Source organism: Chiroxiphia lanceolata, chromosome 9 (genome assembly GCF_009829145.1).
Source record: "Chiroxiphia lanceolata isolate bChiLan1 chromosome 9, bChiLan1.pri, whole genome shotgun sequence".
Lineage (NCBI taxonomy): Eukaryota > Metazoa > Chordata > Aves > Passeriformes > Pipridae > Chiroxiphia > Chiroxiphia lanceolata.
Window position 1 is genome coordinate 5,764,704 of NC_045645.1, and position 23,844 is coordinate 5,788,547.

The window sequence follows — 23,844 nt, forward strand, 5'->3', positions numbered from 1 at the left end:
CTGGTGAAAAGTCTGCAAGGGGAGGATGCTGACCAGCAACACTGACCTCTGCCAAGCTGCCTCCTGAGTTGTAAACTGAGGTCTCAGCATGGCACTGAGATCCATCAGTGCTGCAGCTCTCAGGGGAAAACCACTCTTCAGGTTATCCTGGGTGCTTTTTCATGATGCCTGTCTTACTACAGATGAATCAGAGAAGAATGAAATATGCCAGGCTTATGAATGTTTCTTTAATTAGTAACAGAACAAATATGTTTGGACTTTGATTATTTTACACAGAAAATATTGGAATGGTGTATCAGGTGTTTTCATGTTCATTTTGATCTGTTTTATTTCTATGTAAAAATATACCTCTGGTACACAAGATCTAAAAAAAATAGATTTTCACAAAAAAGTAAGTGCTTTGAGCACTAAAAATTCACTTGTGCACTGTAATGTTGGCCTAAATATTTACATTTTCGAGCCATGTCCCCTCCCTACCCCAAAAATGGGCAAACCCCAGGTTATAAATATCATCTGTGTATTTTGGATACAAAACTTTCCCCAAAAAAGAGCAGGAAACACAAATGCAACAATTCTGTGGCTCAGACAAATTGATTTTAACTCCCCCAAAACAGTAAAAAAGAAAAATAGAAATACTTTTGTCAAAAGAGAAATGGCACAGGGAACACAACATTAGTTGTCAGGCACTGCAAGCAGAAGGGGAAGAAATTTTGACACATACTTTTCAGGGCAGTAATGGCACAGACCAGGTAGCAATGGTATGCTTTCAGAAGGTCAAAAAGGTTTAAGAATCACAGGATAATATTGGTTTGGAAGGGGGCCTCAAGAACAGAGTAGATGAGATATCTCTTAAAGTCCTTCTCTACCTGCTGTAAGGTTGGATAATGGAAAAGCAACAATTTCAACAGCCAGCATCTGCTGATCTGGAGCCAAGACAACATATCAGAAAATGCTGACATGTTGAAAATGTTGTTTTCTGGCAACAGTTTCTTTCCACCATTTTCTGAGACTTTCTCATGTATACTGTGCTGATCACACTGAAAAGTGACCTAGTTCACCTCCTCGGTCATGGGGCTACCCTGCCATTAGTCCAAGAAATACTGGATGCATCCTAGAACGTCATGAAGTCCCCTCTTCCAAATATGAAAAATCCCTTGAAAGGAAAAACGGTAAAGCATGAATTAGGCCAGAAGGAGAGACATTCACAGCTCATGGTTAAAAACAGTACATCAACAACGAACCACGTGAAGGCAGCTGGGATGAAATGTCACCAGCTTTGCAGGGCTGGTCTCAGGTGTCATCACAAACCCACTGCATGTGGGAAAGGTAACAGGCATTATGTGGTAGCCAAGGTCACATCTGCTCACAGGGCAGGAGTTGCTACTTTAATATTTGGTGATCAACGTAGCTGACGACAAAACAAGAGGAAATGTCACTGAAAGTTTGATATTGTACATGGGATTGAGTCTTAGAAACCAGAGTGTGCAAAAGTGAACCAAACATGCCTCCTTCTCCAGTAAATCAGCGGCTTTCTGAACCAGGAACCATACAACAGAGACTGGGATCTATTAAAGGAAAAGCCTGTCCAGAGGTTCTTGGAAAACTTAGGATTTGGCCCTGGCCTGAAGAGGCTCTTCTGCAGTGTTCATAGTTCATTGATTTGGAATGCCCAGAGCAAGTCCTTGGGAGTGGGTCTCCCATCACAGGGTGTCTTGTCCCGTTGGACTCGGAACGAGCCAGCCGAGTTCGCCTGCCAGAAAACTTCAGTGGCAAATTCGTTCTGTCATTTCTTTCTGCATTGAAGGGGGAGAGAAAGAAAAGAAACAGTAAGCGCAAAAGACAGGTTTGAGCAGTGTGACGTGTCAGGCAGTTTGGTAGGTGTCCAAAACCAACCCAAGGAAGCAACTGTGGGAGTCTCAGGAAGCGTTTCTCTCTTTCCCATGCCAGCCCTCCTGGGAACTGCTCTGCCTCAGCAGCTCCATCCTGGCATCCTCCTTGGTCTCTGTGCCACAAGGTTATTTTGGCTGTGCTCTAGCTTTGAGAGCAGTCCAAGGAAAGAGCTTTGGCTGAGACATTGAAAGGTGCAGGCCCTGCTCAGCCGTGGAGCAGCCAGACAAGGCGATGCTGCTCAGAGCCTCTCTTTGCAGCTGCCTAGGGAGGCAGGACAGGGAGCTGCTCCCAGTTCTTGCTCTGGGAGCTGACCACAGCTCACCCAGAGGACCTGTGGTTTTGGCAAGGGATCCCACAGTCACACTGCAATGCAAATGAGTGCTAATAACAGAGGCCACAGGAAACCTCCAGCCAGATCTGTTTAGGCTAAGAGACTGTTTTCTTCAGCCAGAATGGCATCATGCCAGCTGCATTAGGAAGGTGTCCAGCTTTCAGCTGGTGGAAGATGGTATTTGTCCTTGCCTTAAGGAGCTCAACTAATAGTTTCTAAATCACATACATTGCTGCAGCAAGGAAAGTGTGATTCTGTCTCATCAGATTCATGGTTTGTGAATTTGCATGTGCACACAGATCCCCTCGTGCACCCCAGAGGAAGGTTTGTACACGAAAATGTGCTCCCAAAATAGATCTGAAGTAGGACTGGTCTGTGGAGAAGGAAGAATGCAACTCTGAAAAAAGAAGAACAAGGAAAGTGGGATGACCCCACAGCTCTGCCTTAGTGTGTAACCAGCTGGACCCCTGCCAGTGCTGCAGCCCAGCACCATGTCCTGCCCTTGTCAGGGAGGCAAGTGCACGGCTTCTCTCTGCCCCCATGTCTACCGATTCGTTAAAGAGAGGGAATCACTGCCTTTCACTAGTTCTGACTGTAAAAAAGATCTCCTTCTCAGTTCCCAAGATTTGCTAAGAAATCATATCCCAAAGAAGCTTGACAAAAGGGAAATTGAAGCAGCAAAGGGAGATTCAGCCAGAGGAAGGCTTAGAAACTGAGAACTCCTTCACCCCTGTAATTTTTCCAAGCTATTTTGGCCTAACAGTGAATTTTCTGGCTAAGGATATGCTGCTTTTTTTTTTTTCTTACTCCTAAATCTGCAGACTGTAGATTTCCATGTCAGTAGATTTCCTCAGTAGCATTCCACGTCAGCGATGCTCCAACCATAATACAGGACTCAGACCTGCTGTCATGCTCCAGATGTGCTCTCCCCACATGCCTGGAGGCCTTCCATAATCACATGCAGGGAACAGGCACCTCTGCAGGCAGGAGTCTCCCCTGTCATGGTTTCATGTGGACTAACTCCAGCCATGCAAATGCAAGGTTAAGACAGTTGTCTGGACTCATGAGGCAATCTGGTTGCAGGACACTCACACACACACATCTACAGCAACTTAATGACTGAGGGAAGGAGGTCCTTCCTCCTCCCTGGTCCTTCCTCCCAATCCTGTGGTTGGGTCTGCTTGAGGCTTGAATGCCAGGCAATGAGACAAAGATAGACCAGAGGCAAATGTGTCTCATTTCCTTGTAGTTTAACCCTAGTTGCATCATGGGGGGAAAAAATCTGTTCATCTTAGATTCATCCAGACCCATCAGTCATCTCATGTTGGGTGTGAGTCACTGGCATTGAAAGCCTATTTAGCAATGTCAGCCTCTGCTTTGGCTATTAGGTGCTAATTAGTTACATTAGCAAGCATCAGTCCAAGGGGATGACACAATTATGGGATGTTTATCAATGCTGAAGAACTTTGTCATGAGGAGCACTGGTGAGGAACAGAAGACAGACTGATGCTGAGCTGCCATTTTCTGGAGCTGAGGGCCATTGTGTAATAAATGTCACAATCAAGTTCTACAAAATAATTAAAGCAGATACTGTTGTCATTCAAGTCTCCCCTGATTAGATCATCATGTCTCCATCCCCTGAAATCATGATCAGAGCAGACAGGCAGCCAATTGACTGGGACAAATGAATGCAGAGGAGTAAAGTGCTTGGCATTTAGGGGCAGGGGCATCTCCCCCACATCCAGATCCTAAACAGGCAGCTCATCCTGCGATGTTTCTTAGATCTTTCTGGGATTAGACCCTCTTGGTCTTCCCTGACTCTCTGCTGCTGGATACAGCCTTTACTGCAACCCAGCCCTTATCACACCATGATAACTACAGAGTTTCCTAATAATTTTTGTCCCCACTGCAACATGTCCTCTCTAGGTCACACTACACTCAACCTTGCCTGTGACACACTTGTATGTCTTACAAAACTATGTGCTTTTTCTAGTGTATGTGCCCAGGCTGTCTGGTCTCTGCTTCCCATCAGTCCTGCTGTTTTCAAGGACTGTCACTCTGCCTGGCTAATTGCTTCCCAAGGGGAGCTGCAGGGAAACTGGCAGCTTCAGAGAGGCCTCTCAAGTTTGGCCTTGATAGCTGTTGTCTGAAGCTGTGTATCCTACAGGGGCTTGCCTTCTCTGCAGCCTCATTGTAATTCACACTGGGATCTCAGGCAGGGACCTTGGTCTGGTAAAAGGAAAACTCAAGACTGTGGAAAGGAGGCTTTGGCTCAAACCTGACCCCTGAAAGCCACGTGGACACAACTGGCTGGAAATACTTTGATGTGCAAATTGCATCAGAGCTGCCAATTCAGTATGGAGGGACACTACACTGGGGTGGCCCTGAGGGTACTGAAGAGCCATTCATAGACATCACTGCAGAAGCAAAGTTTAAGGAGGGTTTTCCAAGGGCAAAGGTTTTCCTTGGTGTTGCTGAGAAGTTCTCTCTTAGAGCACTAAGGCTGATGGTTACAGGACAGAAAACATGACTGTGTTTCTGAGGTAGGGTGGCTGAAAGAGTCCGGAGAGGGTGACTGCATGCTCAGAGTCCTGCCCCCACCTGAACCTACCAGTGCTCTGTTCAGCCCATGCCACTCTCACCCTCCACCTCCCCAGCCCTGGGGCATCCTTACCAAAGGCTCCAGCTCCCGGTGGTCAATGAGGCTGAACTCCCTGATGAAGTAGTAAAAGTGCTTGTAGCAGGTGTTGACATGAGCCTCAGCACCCATGTTGATGATGCTGTCAAAGTGGTGGATATAGACATGGACAAAGACACGGAAGAGGCGGGTGAGGATCTTGGTGCAAACTTGCTGGAATTGCTTGGGGAAGGGAACACCTGCAAAGCAGAAGCAAATTGGAAGCCATTTGACAATTTCCAAGCATTTAAATGTCACTGTCACATTTGACAGGCAGTCATGGATGACAAGGAAGGACTCCCTTGGCTAATGTCAAGAGTGACAGCAACAGTGGGGCAATGTTCCATCTAACTCTTCCCACATATTCCCTCATTGCCCAACAAGCAATTTCACACAGGCATGGGCTGAGGATTTGGGGAGCTGCCCTAGGAGAGAAAGTTTTATTACCCACTGGAAGAGGCCACAGATTTTCACATGTGGCTCAATCCAGAGCAATCTGGCAGAAGACCCTGCCCTCTCTCCCTGCCTTTCCCCTACAAGCCTGTGCAGGTATAGGATAAGTTGGGGTTTCTTTCCTGGAGGGAAGGGCTGTCGTCGGTCTCTACTTTGTCCATGAACAAACCACCTCCCAGAAGAAAAGATACCTTCCCTGTTCCTCTGAACCAAAAGCATGTTTCACACTCTTTTTCTTCCTCCCCACACCCTCAAACATCACTTCTGATGCATCAACAGAAACGGGTGGGGTTTCTACCTTTTTTCCTGATCCTTGTTTCAATAAAATGTCTCATTAAATCAGGAAGAAAACCACCCATCTTAATGATGTTTGGGTTGTAATTTCACTGCACCTGTATGATGCTCCCTCCTGAGATGACCTCCCAGGATGGTCAAGAATGGGACCCACCATGCATTGCTCTATACTTTTAGCTTTGTTCCACACAAGGACACACTGTGGGACATTTATATCCCTGTCAAAATGCACTGCTACCACAGTGAAAATCTCAGGGCTGTGATACCATCAGTGCCAGTAACTGTGTGGTAAATCTCTAAAGGATACGTGGCTTTGAAACCCTAAACATTCTCTTTTTTTTTGCGAGGACGAAAATAAAACAACTGGAATTTGTTTTCCTGAAGCTTCTTCCTCTGCCCAGAGCAATTCAATGCAAATATGCAAAGAACAAAATAAAAACCTCCTTCCCACGGTTGTACCAGCCTCCTCCCTTAGCTTCTCATTAATGCAGCACATAACCTCCGAAAAATCTTTTCAAACAAACTCTGCTCAACCATGGCCAGCTCACAAATTTTGCGCCGGGAGATGCATCAGCAAATCTCCCAGCTAAAAAATTAAAAAGGGTAATTTTATCTTTGGATCTTTCTCATCAGCCTTGCAAGGCAATTAAAACACTTTTTCCCAAAGGCTCCTGTTTTGTTTCCCAGCAGCAGTGCTGTGCCCTTTTCCTCCGTAGGTGGCAAACACAGCTCTAACAGATCCCATCAGGGCTTTCTGGGAAAGGTGTTCACAGCTGGCAAAGCACAACCAGGCTGTGCCCATGCCAACACCTTAGAGATGGTACTGGAGACCTGCTTCTGCCCTGCACCCTTGGCTGCAGAGCTCTCCTTTCCTGCCAGTCTGATACAGGCAGGGATCACAGAGAGATCTCCTGGTTCCCCTGCAGCCAGGACAGACACGGTGCTTTATCAATGGCTTCATTTGAGCTTTTTGCACTGAGTGAGAATTTGCTGAGCAAATAAAAGCTGTAATCACCCAGCTGGAGACTCAGATATGCCATTAGGGTGGCCCCTGCAGACCAGCTTTGAAGAACTGGTCAAGAAACATTTTTTTTTTTTTAATAAAGAAAAGTTTGTTACGGCAAATAATATCTGATGAACACACATTGCTGGGCCCTGGCTGGGGAATACACACTGTTCTGAACAACCCAGTCCTGAGCTGAGAAGGAAATAAGATTGGAGAGTGGATAGCAGGTCAAAGGATCTCAGGCTGCCAGGGCTGATAGAGCCGTGGTTCAGACACTGCTGTCATATGAGCCACCTCCAGAGCTGGTAGATGGTGACATGTAGTTTTCCATGGCTTTGGTCCTGAGGTTAGCCAGGAACCATCTTGTCTTATACATCAGTCACCAGCAAGTCTTCATGGACATACCTGTAGCTGAGAGACTTAGAGGGAAGACAACTCCAGCTACATCCTGTGTTTTCCAAAAGCAGCTTTTCCATCAGGGAACTGAGATTTAGTGTAAATCATAGAATCAAACCATAGTTTGGGTTGGAAGGGATCTTTAAAGGTCATCTAATTCAAATCTCATGGCTGTGAGCAACTATGGGAGCTGCTGAGCTCCTATACCTAATGAGGTATGGAAAGATACCCTCAAGCTGCCAGGATCTCCAAGGACATTTATGGGCTACCCCCACCCTGTGATTCACATGAACCAGCAGCATCAGGAGCTCCCGGCAGGTGAAGCTGGGCTGCCCTTCTTTGTGTCCATCACCAGGTGTCAGTGTGTGGCCATCCCCTCCAGACATGGCCAGGCTGCAGTGGTGGCTGCCTGTTACTAATGGACTTCTGCATGTCACCCCTCACCCTACCATGTCATGACACCGCCAACTACGGTCCTTTGGGACCAGGGGTCACTCAGGTCTGGCTCTGACTCTTTCTCCCTGCAACAACCCCTCTCACTTACACACCTGCCTAGGGAGGCACAGCCCTGGGCCATCGGGTCCTGCTTCCTCTCCACGTGCTGCAGCCACATCTATGTCTCCTGTGCCAGGACCCTCCATACAGGCTATGGATGCTTGACTGGACCCTGCATCTGGCACGGGGCTCTGTGCCAGCTGATCAAAGCCCTTCCCTGCAGGAAGGAAGCAGGGTGGATATCTGATAAGCAAGTTGCCTCTGCCAGCAGCAGCCATGGCTTGGAAACAACCCACTGCAGCCCCAGCAGGCACTGGCCATGCTGGCAACAAGCTGGAGAAATTCCCCACCCCCTTGCCCAGAGCTGAAAGAAAAAGGCTCTCCAGTAAAGGCTGCAAGTGAACAACCCGGGGAGAGCAGCAGAAGGATCCAGCACACACACGGCTCACTCGGGGTCACAGCTGCTGGCGCACCAGATGTCCAGCAGACAACGTATGTGACATCCTCTCCAGCACGTGAGGGGACACAGCGAGGGCAGGCTGTGCCTGCTCCCTGCAGCCAGGCATGCACTGCAGCCAGCACATCCCAGCAAGGGGAAAGGCCTGGGACAGGGATCTCAGAACTGGCCACGCACCTATCCTGCCCTTGCAGATGTTTCACTCCAAAATGAGCAGCCACGCTCATTGTCATTCACATCACGGCACCATCACAGCACAGAGTGGGAGCAGCAGACTGGTGAGACAGAGGGATGAGGCTGGTGAGACAGAGGGATGAGGCTGGTAGGACTGACTCTGTGTGGCTGAGAGGTCCTGTCAGCAGACATATGGCAGGCCAGGGCAAAGTCAGGATGGAGCCCCAAGTTTTGACAAACCACTCTGACAGGGGTGATGCTGCTTAGTTTGGCTTCACCCTCCCTAGTCCTACACACCTTCAGGGACCCAGCAGCACCATCCCAGTTCATCCAATTGATGCTGGTCTCAGCTGCCCCAGGGGGATAGCAGAACACCACAAAACCCACCACTGCTGATTTAAAAGCATTAAAGCTACCCTTACATTTAATTCACTGGTGCTCACCATCCAGCAGCCTTGGAGAAAGCAGCAGCAACCTCCCAGTCTGGCAGGTGGTGGCCACCCTCTGACTCCTCTTGCATGATGTTTAGTTCAGATATTAGGAAAAATTCCTTCACTGAAAGGATTGTTGGGCATTGGAATAGACTGCCCAGGGAAGCGGTGGAATCATCACCCCTGGAAGTGTTCAAAAGGCATGTGGATATGGGATATGGTTTAGTGGTGATCACAGTGCTGGATTAACGGCTGGACTCGATCCTAGAGGTCTTTTCCAACCTTAATGATTCTGTGGTTCTATGAGTGATGAGGAGGGGACCACAGGATGCAACGTGAACTTGCTCAAATGTCAGGAAAAAGATTTATAGACAAGGTCAGCTCTTCCCTTCCACCCGTGATCCCAGGCGTGTGCTACCCTGGCACTGCACACAGACCAGACAGCTGGGAGCAACTCCTGTCCCAGGGCAGAAACAGCCCAATCCCAGGAGGAGTGGAGCAGAGCAGCCATCCACAGCAGAGGAAAAGGGAGAACTTTACCCCTGCTCTAAGCCAGGGCAAAAGCTGTAAGTACAGCAGGTAGAATTTCACTCCAAGCAGTGTGACTCACAGCCCTGAAATGAATTAGCACCTTCAGTTTTTCTTGGATGTTTTGCTTGAAAATCCCAAGATATGATTTAAAGCTCCAAGAAATCTGTTTTTCCCACTCTGTGCTGATTGCTTCAAAACATAAGGAAACCATGTGGGACCATGTGTAAAAGGAAATGAAAATGAGAGGTAACAAGTTGCCCGTGCTTATGGTAAGGGACTGCCAATGGCTCTCGGATCTTTCCTGCCACCTCCCATTCCTAACACTTGTGCCAATTTAATTTTTTCATGATGAATCAGTACTGGGAAGCTATTTTGCTTCTTGGCAATTGTATTTTTTTTTTCCTCTGCAAATGCAGTAATTCAGTGAACTTCGTGATGAATTGTTATTTCTCAGTTTCATTTTGGCCACCGTGGTGTTTGGTGATTCATTTTTCCTAAAAATAAGTCTTTAAAACCCCATTTAAAACTAATGGCATGATGGCAGCTGCAAGCTGCTCTGGTGTTAATTTTGGAAGAAAATAGCACAAAAAAAAAAAGACAAATTGTGTAAAAAATAGCCAGCAGAGATAACACCAATAATTAGCTGAGTTCTGAACATTTTTCTCCTGTTGTTATGGCGAGAAAGTATCAGATAATTTCGCACCAAGTTTTCTCTGGTTTTTTATAATTGTTTTGGGACCATGCTTGAATGGCAGAGCTTGAGCTTTGAAAAGCTTTCCAAGAACTGTTCCAAAATCTCCTGTGACTGATGCTCTGTAGAGCCGCAGGCAAATCTGGCAGAGATCACGGGGTGTTTCCGGCACTGGATCTGGTCCAAACCCTGCGTCTGCACTCATTTAGGAACAGAGGGGCTTCAGCAGCCACAACGGTGCTGATGTGGGACACCTGGCCTTGTGCAACCAGCAGCCTGATGCTGGGCTGACTGGTGCAGCTGCCATGGGCCCTGGAATCCCCATCCAGCCAACCCTCCTCCCCAGCATGCTGCTGCCCAGCAGCAGCTCCCTAAAACCAGGCACCACAGGGCAGAACGATTACAGGGAGGAGATGATATTTTCCAGGTGGTAATTTGTTCATGTGGCCACTCACTGAATAAATCTGCTGATATAGTTTTACCAGCTGGTAAAAGTACACCTGTAGAATCATTTATTCTTCTCCCTGAACGGTAACAATGCTTATTCTCCATTTAAATGTATTTTTCAGGACAGCTACATTGGTTGGAAGAGTGGAAACAAAGCACTAGCACACACAAACTGATGCAGATCATCTGGAAAAGCTGCTGCTGCTGCAGATTTATAGCCATCAGGTTGGCATAGCTCACCCCATGCAGGGATTTGTCTCATCTTAACTGGCTGACAAAGAGATTTCCACTCCAGAGAAAGGATTACAGAGTGGGATGGAGCCCTGCAGGTGGATTTCCCTGGGGATGGGGAAGGCACAGTATCTCCCCAACTCGTGCTGTGGTATGCAGGGGGCTTGGCAGCGACCCCAGACCCATTAATAATCCCCACCATAGGGATTTTCTGCTGATGCCATCCGAGGGCTGCAGTCCTGCTGGTTAAGTCTGCCAGGTCACAAGCTGTCTGCTGGTGTTGGGCTCCCTTCCTGCCTTTTAGGATGTCATCTGTCCCTCTGGCCTCACTGCAGAGCTGGCACAAGCTCTGAGTCACACAGCTTGGTTAAACCAAAGGTGTTTTGCACTTGGGTCACTCTGCTCCCCTCGCACCTCTGACACTGCTGAAGGAGCAGATGCTTTAGTGGTGCCCAGCTCTGCTCTGGCCACTGGAGCTGTGACCATTTACCCCAGCCAAGGTCTCTGCTGTGATGCCAAAGGACCCTGTGAGCCCACAAGCCAGTGAACCATCTCTGCTCCTTTCCAGCTGAGCCCCTCACCCTGGGGTGAAGGATTTCCCCCCTCTGACCCATGAAATACCGTAACTGTCAGGACAGCTGTGAGCAGGCCCTGCTGAATCATGTGCTGCTTCTGGCTTCGTAGGTCTTGGATGCAGAAGGATGCTGAGGTTAGCCTCAGCATACATTAGCAAGTTTGGGGAACACTTTTGTTTCTAAAATAAACAAACTTAGTAAAAAGAAAAGTCTGTTTTGTCTGCGGTCAGGTGGCCCTAGCCAGGGAAATCTTTGTGCTGGGACAGCTTTATTGCACATGGCAAAGAGGGGCCAGCAGGGAAAGCTGAGATGCTTTCTCAGCTCAGGAAACACCTGCTCAGATGGTGGTCAGCTGTGCCCACGGACCTCTCCAGCACAAGCAGGACTGAAACAAACCTTCATGCTAAATCCCATCTCTCCTGCTAATTTCTCAGCACAACTCCAAAGCATGACATTTATAATTTCTCCACATCAAACTCCATTCCCCTCCTTAAAACAGCTCACATCTCCTCTGTGTCCTCTCACTGCCTTCCCTTGTCCTGGATCTTTTCCCTCATTTCTGGCTCTTTAGGAGAGAGGCTGAGCATCAGCATTTGGTCACTCTGGCTGCTGTCCCTGAGTCCCACACCCTGCCCAGCCTCCTCCATCATCCCAAGTGACAATGAGGAGCAGCCCCTCAGGAGCAGGCGGATGTGACATTTCCCTTCGGCCAAACACCTCCATCTTCTGAAATGCCAGAGCTGCCAAGCAATTACCCAGCACACAAGGCAGGCCAGTGAAAGGCAGGTAACTGGGGACACACTGATGGCAGAGTACCACCAGCTCCCTCCTCCCCCTGCTCCCCCCCAACAGCGCTTTGGAGTGCAACCTCAGCCTGAGTTCTCTCTTGCATGTGTGAGGCTAGAACCACAAGGACGTGCTAGCAAGAGGACTGAGGTCACTCAGGGGACACAAGGGTCCCCACAACTAAGGGGCTTGGAAGAGGGACCCCAAAAACAACGTTAGAAGAGAAAAAAATGGATTTGCCCCATGACCACCTGCAGCTAGCCTGGATCTGATCCAGAACTGTCCCCACACTGAAATGAAACAAGAAGTGGAAACCAGAGGCACCAGCCATCCCACCCCACATTAGGATGTGTTACACCTTGGAGGGAGAAGTGCCAGAAATAGGGTGCAAACCAGCAGGGCCATGACTGCATTGGGCTTTTGCGCCTCAGAGGGAGACACGGGAGAGCAAAGGGTGCTGCAATGTCCCTCCTGTGGCTGCCTGCTTTCTGCAGTGTTAAGACTCCATGTAAACCCTCATTCCCCAGAGCAGCTTTCAAACAGCATCTCATCCCAAATCCCACTAGAAAGGCATGAAACCGGACCGGGTCATTCTCCTTTCTGGCTGAAGGGAAAACAGAGTAAATCCATATCTGTGCCTCTGCTTTTAATGGTGTGCAGACCTTTTCCTCGGGGACAAACTGGGAAGGGGAAGACCTAGCCTGCTCCTTGTGGCTGCTGTCTCACCCCTTGGCAGCAGCAAGCCAGAATTAAAGGGGACTTTGTTGTCCCCAGCAGTGCTGGGGCTGCTGGCTCAGAGCATCCTCCACTGACACTGTCAGCCAGCAACACTTCCAGCCTCCTCCGGAATGCGTAGACACCACGGAGCCCGCGAGGGAGAGATGGCTCCATGGCACAGTGAATGTCCCTGGTGAATCCCACGGGCTGATTCCCCTATGCACCCCGAAGTCATCCTATCTGCCTGTCCTCCAGCACAAGGATCCAGCACTGCGCTACCCTGACAGCCCCAGACCACCAGCAAGGGCAAGAAGGCAGCGAGTGCCTGCAGGTTTTGGCTTCAGGGAGAGAGAAGGAAACCCCCAGGAGGAGAGTTGTCCCACCCTAACCCCTCTGGCAAAGCCAGAGCAGCCAGGTCAGATCAGGGGCCTGGGGGGTGATCCCATCCCAGGGCCAAAATAGTTTGGCACAACCAGGCTGCAGGCACTGCCTCCTCTCTTGCTTGCAGAGACCCACAACCCCTCTCAGCCCCCAGGGGCCAGAGACTCCCCTGAAAAAGACACACAATTATCTGTACAGCACAGCCAAACGGGGCTACAACAGTGAGTAATGCCAGTAATCCCAGACAGACCATTTTCTTCAATGTTTCCCAGCATATTAATGAAAATCCTGGTCCTAAACTGCACCGATTTCACACAGCTCTGTCAGCTGTGCTGCTTGGCAAAACAAAAAAGGTCAAGCAGACTTGCAAAGCCTTGCCTTTCCCCCCAGAGCACCTTAAATACTTCTTTACACTGAAGTAGCTTTATGTTCCACCTGTAAAACAACCACTCCAAGGCATGACCTGAGGCTCTGGAAGCCCCACCAGCCAAGGCATCATCTCCAACCCTCGAAGTCATCTCCCCAGACGACAAAAAAGCAGTTAGGTAGCAGCTAATATCGGCCTTGGCAGGTGCTGAGCATTGCAGATCAGCAGCAGGGGGGTTAGTTTGTAAGTTGTGTTGCCTTTGGCAGCTGCTGCAAGCTCCCAAGGCCAAACTTTTTGAAGGGGTGTATTGTACACCCTGGGCCTTGGCAGTGGAAAGGCCAGATCGTCCTGGGGACAGGCATATCTCTGCTCAAGTGATGCCTCAGCCACACAGCAAGATGTGAGGTATAATCAGGGCTGAGATGGAAAGGGCTGAGGAGTGAAGCAGCAAGGTCAGACAAAGGCTAGACCTTGGGACCATGAACCCACGTGGGAAACAAGAAAGAAATTGATTTGGTTAGTTGAGAGAAGAGCAGGGACGTGATGACCACCTCTACCCAGCCCTGCAGCTCAGCTCCTTGAGGACAGGCAAGGAAGCTGATGACCTACCAGCCTTCATTCCTCACAGGCACAGAATACTTGGAAAAGTTCAAGCATAGAAAAGGAGAACATTGTGTTCCACATCCCCTAGCATCAGGATGAGAAACCTTGAGCTCAGTTTGTGGCAAAATGGTGCGGGACAGACACTGAGTAACACCTGGAACAGGAAAGGCCACAACACTTGGGATCACAAAGTCCAGCAAGACCAACCCTGAGGTGCACCAGTGGCTTGGGAACCCGCACCAGTTAAACCCCCCACCTTCCTTCAAAGAACCAGAGCACACTCACCTATCCTGGTGGGGAAGATGTCCTCGTTGTTGATGAGCATCTCGATCCAGTCCATCAGCATACACATGTACTGCGGAGCCGACAGCTTGGTTGGCTTCTTGTATTTGCTATCGTCCTGCCACCTGTACTCGTACTTGAGCCCCCCAGACATGATGGGGCAGCTCCTCTCCGTGCAGTACTCCGACATGGTGCCGTAGATGAGGTTGATGCGGTTGAAGAAGTCCACCACGTGCACAGCGATCCAGTCATTGATGCTCTCGCCGGGAGGCAGCTGCACCACCGCTTTCAGGTCCAGCCCGGACTTGAGGGAGGCCTGGGCTTTCTTGTACAGCTCAAAGCGTTGGGTGCCGGGCTCGAACTTCTTTCGGGGACGAAACGTTTTGTCTTTGTTGAAGACTTGCTTGAGACACAAAGCCATGGTGGGCAGGGCCTGCCAGGGCGAGGGCAGAGGCTCAGTGCAACATGAAGCCCAAGGCTGGGGTCTTCACAGGTGGAGGTTTCTGGAAGGAGAAAGAGGCACATTTGGGTCACATATGAAGCCCACAGCAGCATGTGTGGGCACACTCATAGGGTTGAGTTCACACCAGCTGGCCTTGCTACTCCGGCAGCACATGGGAACAGAGATTTGAGGTGAGCTTCTGGCCCCTCCACACCCACCAGGGTGACCTGGAGCAGCTGCTGTCACCTCACAGAGCAGCTCCCAGCACTGGAAAGTGTGAGCACTGCCACATGTGCCCCATGCAAGGAGTGACGGCAGACAGAGCCCTTCCTCCCTCCTGAGCACCCCAGGAGCTCACCAGGCTTCAGTCAGCCTCTCACCTCCTGGCTTTTACCAATACCTGCTGCAATAAAGCAAGAGCCACGACATCAGCAGAGTTCACCAGCTCAGGTTGTTCGAACCTGGTGGCCCTTTCCTCTTTCTGGCAAAGGGGAAGCATCTCTTTCCCAGGGATTTCTCAGTACTAATAACCCCTGACCCTGCCGCAGCGGCTGGCGAGCGAGGCCCCGGGGACCGCGCTGCGACCGCAGCTGTCTGCTGGTTCACACAGCCCCAGTGCCGAGGTGAATGGGAAAAGGGGGGGATTGCTTTTGTTGTTCTGCCCCGTGTGTTTGTCCTACAGAACAAAACCCACATCCGAAGAAGGGAAGTGCAGCCCGGCGCAGCAGAACAACGTGCCAGGATGCGGCCGCCCCTCCAGGCGTGCACACAATGCACAGAGCCAGCCCTCGGTGTGCCGGAGCTGATGCTCCGGGTGACTCGGTCTGGAAGTCAGGGCTCGGCAGAGTGCTGAGCTCACCCCTTCCTGCCCGAGATTAGCAGCACAGACGAGGGCTGCGGTATTTTCCTTTTCCTCCCTGAAGCTCCAGTGGAAATCCCGTGCATTTCCAGCGGTGGTAACGTGAGAACAAGTTCCCCCTGTGCTAAATGCTTCGCTGAGGCTTAGGGAAGAAAAAAGTCCTCCAACAGCCTCCCCCTGATGGGAGGAGATGAAGAAGCAGTTAAAAAAAAGGAAGGAAAAGGTGCATGGAAAAGGGAAGTGACTGACCCAAAGTCACAAGCAGGAGGGAATGGTGCAAACCTTGGATGCACGTTCATCTTTAAAACGACAACTTTAGCCAAAAGCTTGCTATATAAACCCTGTTTCCTAAACTCAGTCCTGAGCCCCAGGCAGATCCTATTTTGCCCAGCAGAGATCAGCTAAACATCTGGCAAGTGAAACCCTCTGCTCCCCTTACTGCTCACCCCCGGGGTCATCACTCAGAGCCAGCAGGACCCAGTGATCATCCCAAACAGGATCTGCCTGGCAGGGATTTCTGCACTGTAGCCAGCAAGTGGCAGCAAGGGCAAAACCCTGGCTGGGTGCAAGCCCTGGCATGGGTGGGAACCCCAGCACAAGCGTCATTCTAACTAACACTAACCACGGCCTTTCCCACATGCTGGAGCTGGAGCTTTGCCACTGTTGCGTAGCTCACAGCACAGTGGCATCCAACCCCACCATCAAACCCTGTGCTGTACCCAGGTACAACCAGACCTGAAAATGTAAGTTTTAGGTGCTTTCTGCCCCACAGAGGGGGTCACAGCCATCACACAATGTTATACAGTATGACTTTAATACCAGGGTATCGGCAGACCTTCCCTATCTCATGTGGCTGGGTGGGAGTTTTTTAGCTCCATCCCTGTTGTCCTCACTTGTTGCCCAAGGACAATGACTAGGGGATGTTTCTTGGATGCTTTTTCTTCCCTTGCTCCAAGCAACTGGCTCCAACCATGTCAAAAAGTTTGTTCCCCACTTCAAAAAAAAAGCATGATCTCTCCAAAATACCAAATGATGGAGGGAGCTGGCATCCTGTCATGGTTCCTCCCTGTCCCAAGGGAAGAGGTCTGTGGTACTGCAGCCCTGATGGATCCCAATGGAGGCCAGGGGACTCCGGGCACAGTGAGACTGTAAAGAAAAGCCCTTCTCCGGGGCTTCCTGGATTCCACATATTCAAGGAACATCCTGTTGATAACACCTCTAAAAAAAGCCCTCTGGGGAGTTTGCTAATGCATAACAGTTTCTAAAATATGCATGTATACATACATACATATATATTTATATATAACTACTGCAATGGGGATCCTAATCCAGTAACGCAGGAAGTGCCAGGATACCCTCGGGATGAGGCACCCAGCAGGCTCCATATGGAAGTAGGCATGATGAGGCTGAGCAGTGCCTGGCCCTGCAGCCAGGTTTCCCTGGAATTTCAGCAAGGCACGCAGTGCCAAAAGACATTTCTCCATGTCACCATTTCTGCTGGCCTCAGCTCCATTCGCTCTGCTCCAGGAGCTACTGCTGTTTGCAGGCTCTTCCCTGCAGAGACTGGGTTGTTCCAGGGTGGTGAGCAGCCACCCCAGCAGATGACACCCCATTAAATGTGTCACTCCCAGGGGCCAGCAGCAGTGAAATCAGTTCTCCTTTAGTGTCTCACACTGCCAGACCTCTGCAAATATTGAGCCACTAAGTGGGAAATAAACACCTCATCTCCAGAAGCCAGACCTGTAACTCATCCACAGCTGCATTCCTGCATCACCCACAGCTGGATCTCTGTGTTATCCTGCATGCTGCTCTCATTCATCAGACAGGCAGGAATGTGCTTCATGATTCGGCACCATCTGAATAAAACACCAGCTAAAAAAAAGAGAACGACAAATCTGCTAAATATCTGCCAGCTGTTTTCCTACCATGCATCTGTTGGAGATTCCTGGGAATGGAAAAGAAAAACCTGTTGCTGCCCAAGTACTCAGAGACCTGTCCCTGAGCCCGTGGGATGCCAGCACAGCACTACAGCCTCTCTGCTCTACAGGCAGCAGTTTTGCTTTCAGGATCCTTGTCAGCACCACCACCAAATTACCAAGTCATTAAAAGACCTTGTCAGTCTTTGATGGAGAAAAATGTTCCCCAGAAATTATATTTAACACAAAGCCAAAAATACATCCTGGGATTTATGACTCGAAGAAGTAGAGAGAGGCACTGAGCCAAAGGACAGATTTGTTCACTGCTTAGAGAGATCGATGTGCAGGGAAGGATTGGAGCAACAGTGGACATGACCAGGACATGAAATCCCAGCTATGGGAAAAGGGCCTCAGCAGTGAATGTAAGACCAGATTTTCCCAGTGTACACCTTTATGCATCTGACCTGTCTGGTGCTCTTCCATCTTCCATCACCCCCCAAGTAGTTGGGGCAGATCCATTTAAAGAGATGGAAAGTGGGAGATCTTCCAAGGTTTAGCTGCGTGTGGAGTTCTGCTGAGCCTGATGTTCAGAGCTGTCGTGTTTCTGGAAATCAGGCTGTCATCCACTGGGGCTTGGGGTGGGACAGGAGACCCATCCAAGTCCAAATCGCTGCTTGCACTGCCTAATTTGGGAATTCTGAAGGACGAGCTGCCATTCAACAAGCTTAGACAGCAGCTTCCTACGACATGACCGTACAGATCCCGCCGCCAGCCCTGGCAGGGCCTGGGACAGTGCCAGAGCAGCAGCCTGCAGGTCTCTGCCTTCAGTTCCCACATGCAAAATCAAAGCTTTTCCTAGAGGAGCCTTGGCAAAGGCGGCAACCCCCCCTTCCCCACGCCACAGTTCCCATCATGAGGTGGTACTGGCACCCCAGGGGCTCACACGTCCCTTTCTGAAGCATCTGCAGACCCTCAAATCAAATTTCATCCCACTCCTGGGAGCGGACAAGGAGCAAAGCAGGTGGCTCTGGAGCTGGAGACCTTCCCTGCCATCACCTTCCATCCCCACAAAGGACAGTTGGAAGAGGATGAGAAAAGCTGCTGGGTAGAAAGAGACAGACAGTTCCCATGGGATATCCACACCACGAGTACGTGGTGCTCACCCCCGTGCTCCCAAAATAGCCTTGGCTTTGCAGAGGGCTGGCTACAAACCCGGCTGAGTGGCCACAAAATCCATCCCACCCCTAGCCATGAAAGCTGCTGGCTTCAGTCCTGCCCCTGGTTTCACCACCAGCAGCAGAAGCAAAACTCAGTGGGGTTTAGCAAGAACCAAATGAGCACAGGATGAAGCTCTGCAAGGACACGGCAGGGCCGCTGCTGGGGAGGTAGCAGGCAGAGACACGTGAAAAGCTGATTTCCTAGACTGCTGACAAGTCTAGAGATGAAAGGAAATGAACTGGATGGGAGCGATGTAAGTTCAGGGTCAGACTAAGCTGCTAATTTCAGATTAGAGCGTTGTTTTAATTTTTTTAATTTAAGCTCTTTCTTTCTTTCTTTCTTTCTCTCCTTCTTTCCCTTCTCATTTGAAAACCAGAGAGGAACGTGGCAAGGCAAAGGCTTTGTTGTAAATTAAAAACAACTCTGAAAGGTCTGTTTAGAAACTGGCAAAACAAAAGGGGAGAGCAGGCAGAGCAGCGGGAGGGGAGCTTCCTCCCCCCAGTCCTGTGGGCGTGAGGCAAGGTCACCAAAGCAAACCTCTGCTTTTGACCTCAAATAAGCTTTAGTCAGAAACCCAGCAGGAAGGATCAGTCAGACACACTGCCAGACTCCAGGATGGTGGTCATGGTGACGGTCCCACGCTCCCTGCCTCTGTTTCCCCAGTTTTAAAACCGATCTCCCTCCCCAGGCTCCCTTTATATAAAGGGCTGCCAAAACAAAGGCTTCAGGGGGGAAAAAAGTGCTTTGCAAGCGCCTCTGAGCAGCACTAATGATCGTGAAGGATAAGGAGAGAGGGAAGCTCCACACCAGCACCTCCCAGGGCTCCAGTGCCCAGCGCATCCTCCCTGGATCCATCCCAAGACAGTTACACACTTGCACAAGCATCTGCCTGGAAGTCACAGGAGGCCGTGTTAGAAGCACATTCCAACCCTCCTGTGACAGCTGGGGAGCACAACAAGGGGTCCAGCACTGCGGGCAATCACAGGGAGACTCCGGCTCCCACTGCTTTGGGAAGAGGCTGAGCAGGGAGAGCGCAGATCCGTCCAGCTCCAGGCATCCTAGAGCAAAGTGTAGGTGAAATACCACCAGCTCTGCATGTCCCCCTTGGGCTTCCCTGGGAGGATCTTGTGTTTGGGGCTCCCAGATGTCTACCGCTTCTCTGCTTTAGGGGATTCCCTTCTCCCCACCACAGCAGCATAAAAGTCCCATCCAGCCCCATCCCAGGGGGAGGAACAGGACAGCATCAGCTCAGCCATCATGTGCCAGAGTCCAGAGCCAGCCAGCCTCAAGATGGACAGTCTGCCCAGAAACCAGCTGGTCCCAGGACACATCAGCTTTTCACTGCTCTGGGAAACACCAGTGCCTGGCTGCGGACTCAGCAGCCCCGTCTCCGGGCTTCCCTTCCAACCCTGTCTCCAGGCTTTCCCTCAAGCCCCAGACAAGTCCAGCCTGTCCCAGGTCTTCAGCCTGTCCTAGAGCATCTTTGCAACCAGGGCTGCTTCTTGGTGGATTCATGCCCCAAAGACCAAGACTGCTTTCCCTGAGCAACTCTGGAACTGCAGCCACCCAGGCAGGGGCTGTGGGTGCATGGTTCTTTCAGGAAAGGGAGTGTATCCCCTCTTTTCCAGCCTTTCCAGCCTTTTAATTGTCTAAGGAAGGTGGGCTGCAGAAGGAGATGCTGAGGAGCACAGTCCTGGGGTGCTGGCCCTGCTCCCTCTATGCTTCCTGCTGGAGCCAAGCCCCAGCTGGGCTGTCCGTGAGAAATGGGGTTATTGGCTGCCGATCCCAAATATAACCCAAACGATGGAAAATTCCAGGAAATGAGCCAAGACAAGATGCCGGAATGGGGATTAAGGCCTAGCACGCAGGCTGGGGGAACTTGAGAGAAGCCTTGGGCTCTCAGCAGTATCTCCCTGCTGCCAAACCCTTCTTCTGCAAACTCTCCTGGTGCTGCCAAGACCCATGAGAGCATCCTTGAGCACCCACCTCCAGAGCAGCAGGACTCAGCCCCCTGCACCCCACCTGGGGGCAGCTGCCAGCAGGAAGCCCTGTTGGTGCTTCCCCTGAATCACATGGTGCTCGGAAATCCCCAGCTCAGTGCAAAACAGACCCAGATGGCTTCCAGGAATGGGACTGCACACTCCCTGGCTTGCCCCCCAGCTTTCCCCGCTGTCCCCCTGCTCTGTCCCCTTGCCCTGCCTCCCTGCCACACCACCAGCAAAGCAGCAGCTCCCTAAGGACCACAGCCCAAAGGCACCAAAAAGTTTTTCCTGAGTTACACAAGACACCTCCAAGCAGAAAAGCAAAGTACCATCTCTCCAGGTTAGAGGTAGCATGTTCAGTTCATTTCAGGCATGATACCCAGTGGGGCTGGGGGTTTTTTGGGCGTACCTCATTCCTGGGGGCTGAGATCTTGCTGCCGCTACCAGTGGTTTGCTGGGAGCCCTTTAAAGAGGTGTCCGATGACCTCAGTGGTGTCCGACAGCTCTGGCTCAGTCCCAGGGGTGATTACTCCGTTGTCAGAGTCGTAATTCCAAACACCGGGAGTTCCAGGCCCTCGAGCTCAGGGAAGAAGACGAAAAGAGATAATCCAGCTGCTGAAAACCCATCTCCACTGCTTGCTCTCCGCCAGTTCCCCCGCCCACAACTTTCCGCCTTCCCTCCGACACCGGCAAAGTTCCTGCCGGGACTGTCCCACTCGGGAATCGGGTGTCTGCCCACACCGCGTGTTGCTTTCCCTTGCCCGTCCCCCTTCCCCTGCGGGACCCCCTTTCCCTGCACACCGCCAGCCATTGGCACGAATCCCTGCCCGGCATCCCCGAAACAGGCTGCCTTGTATTTACACGCTGCTGAGCTGGGACACAACAGAGGAAGGGGAAAAGACTCCTTCCTGCAGGCGTCTATGCTCTAGCTGGTAGAAGGATCGCTCTTTCCCCGGCTAACACCAACCCAGGTCTTGCCCATCCCGTTCTTAAGAGCACCTCAGGAGCATCCTCAGGGGTGCAGTGCTGTCTTTTTCCAGCCCCAGGACTCACCTCATCGCCGGCGCTCCTGTTTCCAGTCTCAAATCCCTCCGCTGCACTTTCTGCTCATACTCGGGAAAAAAAAAATAAAAAAGAAAAAATTATAAAGACAAAAGTCCAAGCCAGGCTCTACTTTCGGGGCTGCCGGCGGTTCGGGGATCGCCGCAGCAGGGAGAGCCGCCGCGCTCCGGCGCTCACTGGGGTTTCGTTAGAGAAACGCGGGGACCGAGGGTTTTTCTCCGGTCAGTGATGTCACATCCTGACCCTGCCGGCAGCTCCAGCTGTCTCTGGATAACCCGCTTGGAAGCCGGCCTGCCGGCCCCCCCAGCCGCCGCGGTGGGCTCGCACGCTCACCGAGCGTGGGTGGGCACTCAGACCCACACCCACACCCCCGCACCATTCCTGGATGCTGAGATCCTGTTTGGCGTGCGGTCCCATGCCGCTGGCTGGCTCCCAGCTTTCACGGGAGAGCATTGTGCTGGGGGAAAGGAGATAAAATCCTGGGGTGGGTGTGTGTCCCCCCCGCCCCCCAATCTTTCCAGTCCCTCTCCCTTCATCCTTCCCCATCTGCACACACACAAAAACCAGCCAGAGGTTTCCACGCCAGGTCAATCTGGACACGGCCCTAAATAGAAAAGCCGGAGATAGGGGAAAGAAAAAAAAACCAGAAAAACTTTCTCCACGCACAGCACTTACTTTCTGTCTCTCTCTCGGAGGTGGGGTGAGTTCTAAAGCGCGTCGCGATATTTAAATCCTGCTCAGCAAAGGCAAGCCTGCGCCAGCACGCTCGGCGCCGAGAGGAGCGGCCAGCCAGCGTGGGATGAGCCCGGCAAGGGCCGGGATCTGCTTTGGGGGGGGGTGCAACACTTATGGGTGTTGCTGCGGGGTGGGAGGCAGAGCACAGCCCTGGACATTCACGGCCCCCTTCCTGGCACGGTGATGTGTCCTTCCCGGGGGATGAGCCGGGCTCAGCCGCGGTGAGATGAGATGCTGGCCTTGCTGGAACGTCCGCAAATTGTTTGGCACCGAGACAGTTCTAGTGAGGGAAATGTTTCTAGGTTTTGCTTAAATGTGTGTAAAACTCAGGTTCAGCCAAGTGTTTGCAGGCGGTGGCGTGGGCTGGGGAGTGGGGTGCAGGGCAAGGTGGAGTCAGGAGCAAGAGTGTGAGAAAGGAAACCACAAGCCCAGCAGCCTGAGATGGTGGGAGGATCTGGCTGCTGGGCACGTTTGTATGAAGCAGGAGGGTTTAGGATGAGGGTTTGACTCCCTGAACCCTGTCTGGCATCCTGTAGTGCTTTGGCTGTGGATTTACCTCCTGACCCCATGCATCCTGTGGGGTGCATCTCTGCAGGATCCAGACTCTTTTCCCCATAACAGGGCTTCTCAGCTACAGGTGATGCCAGGGTTTGCACTTAAGGCACAACGTTCAGAGACAGTCTTTAAAAATGAAATTACACAGCAGTCTCCCAGACCAGACAGCCACGAGGGAACTTGGCTCAGCCCAAGCCCTGCAAGGCATCTGGTCGCCTTTCCTCCCTTTCTCTGTGCAGGTGGTTTAGTGTAGGTGCAATAGAAACTCTTTGGCACCTGCAGCAGCATCTTATTAGAAGTAAAAAAGACACTGTAAGGGCTATGTCATCAGGCAGCAGCCACCAGCAGATCACTTTCAGCTGAAGCCAGAGGGAATTGGAGCTTGCACACCCCAGAAGCCCCTTGCTTTCGTGCCTGTACTCATTTGGGACGTGGCTGAAGGGCAGGTCCTGAACCAGGTGGAGGCAGAAAGACACACCAAGGACATACAGGATTCACCTGTGCTTGACATCCACTACAATCTGAGATGGCTGAGGCTTCTCACACATGCCAGCACGTTTCTGAAGAAAAGGTAAAACCTTGAGGCAAAGTGCCCTGCTCGCTCAGCTCCTGGGGCAGGAGGGAAGCACGAGCTGTCAAATTCATCTGTCGGGCTGCTTCGACCACCACCATCAGCAGCTAATTCAGTACAGCAGCCATAACCCCAAAGCTTGGCTCTTTATGTACATCCACCCCAGGACCTGTGGGCTGAGCCTCTTCCACTTCAGCCTTGCCCTGCTCACGAGTGAATCTCTTACAGTCATTGCAGATAGTCGAAATAACACCCCTAAAACCAGGATCTGGCTCAAGCAGCCCAACAG

At 51.2% G+C, this 23,844-nt stretch overlaps 1 protein-coding gene across 3 annotated transcripts; it reads right to left on the bottom strand.

Moving 5' to 3' along the window:
• On the bottom strand, positions 1-22,487 carry MOB3C (MOB kinase activator 3C). 3 transcript variants are annotated; one of them, XM_032696926.1, is made up of 6 exons: positions 22,370-22,487; positions 21,686-21,744; positions 21,042-21,212; positions 14,219-14,718; positions 4,896-5,098; positions 1-1,793 (listed from the first exon to the last, which is right to left on the bottom strand). In XM_032696926.1, the coding sequence occupies exons 4-6, from the start codon at positions 14,634-14,636 to the stop codon at positions 1,764-1,766; spliced, it is 651 nt and encodes a 216-aa protein (XP_032552817.1). In that variant the 5' UTR covers positions 14,637-14,718; positions 21,042-21,212; positions 21,686-21,744; positions 22,370-22,487; the 3' UTR covers positions 1-1,763. The 3 variants fall into 3 exon arrangements, with proteins under 3 accessions (XP_032552817.1, XP_032552818.1, XP_032552816.1); XM_032696927.1 differs by lacking the exon at positions 22,370-22,487 and adding an exon at positions 22,253-22,356; XM_032696925.1 differs by lacking the exon at positions 22,370-22,487 and having other exon boundaries at positions 21,686-21,906.
• Positions 22,488-23,844: the final 1,357 nt, after the last annotated feature.

What these genes read in the sequence shown, in the direction of transcription:
- MOB3C (XM_032696926.1), bottom strand. Translation starts at nt 14,636, where the DNA reads ATGGCTTTGTGTCTCAAGCAAGTCTTCAACAAAGACAAAACGTTTCGT. An exon ending in CATCTTCCCCACCAGGATAG is followed by an intron (nt 5,099 to 14,218) that starts GTGAGTGTGCTC and finishes TCTGCTTTGCAG; the next exon opens with GTGTTCCCTTCCCCAAGCAA. An exon ending in ACCGGGAGCTGGAGCCTTTG is followed by an intron (nt 1,794 to 4,895) that starts GTAAGGATGCCC and finishes CCTTCAATGCAG; the next exon opens with AAAGAAATGACAGAACGAAT.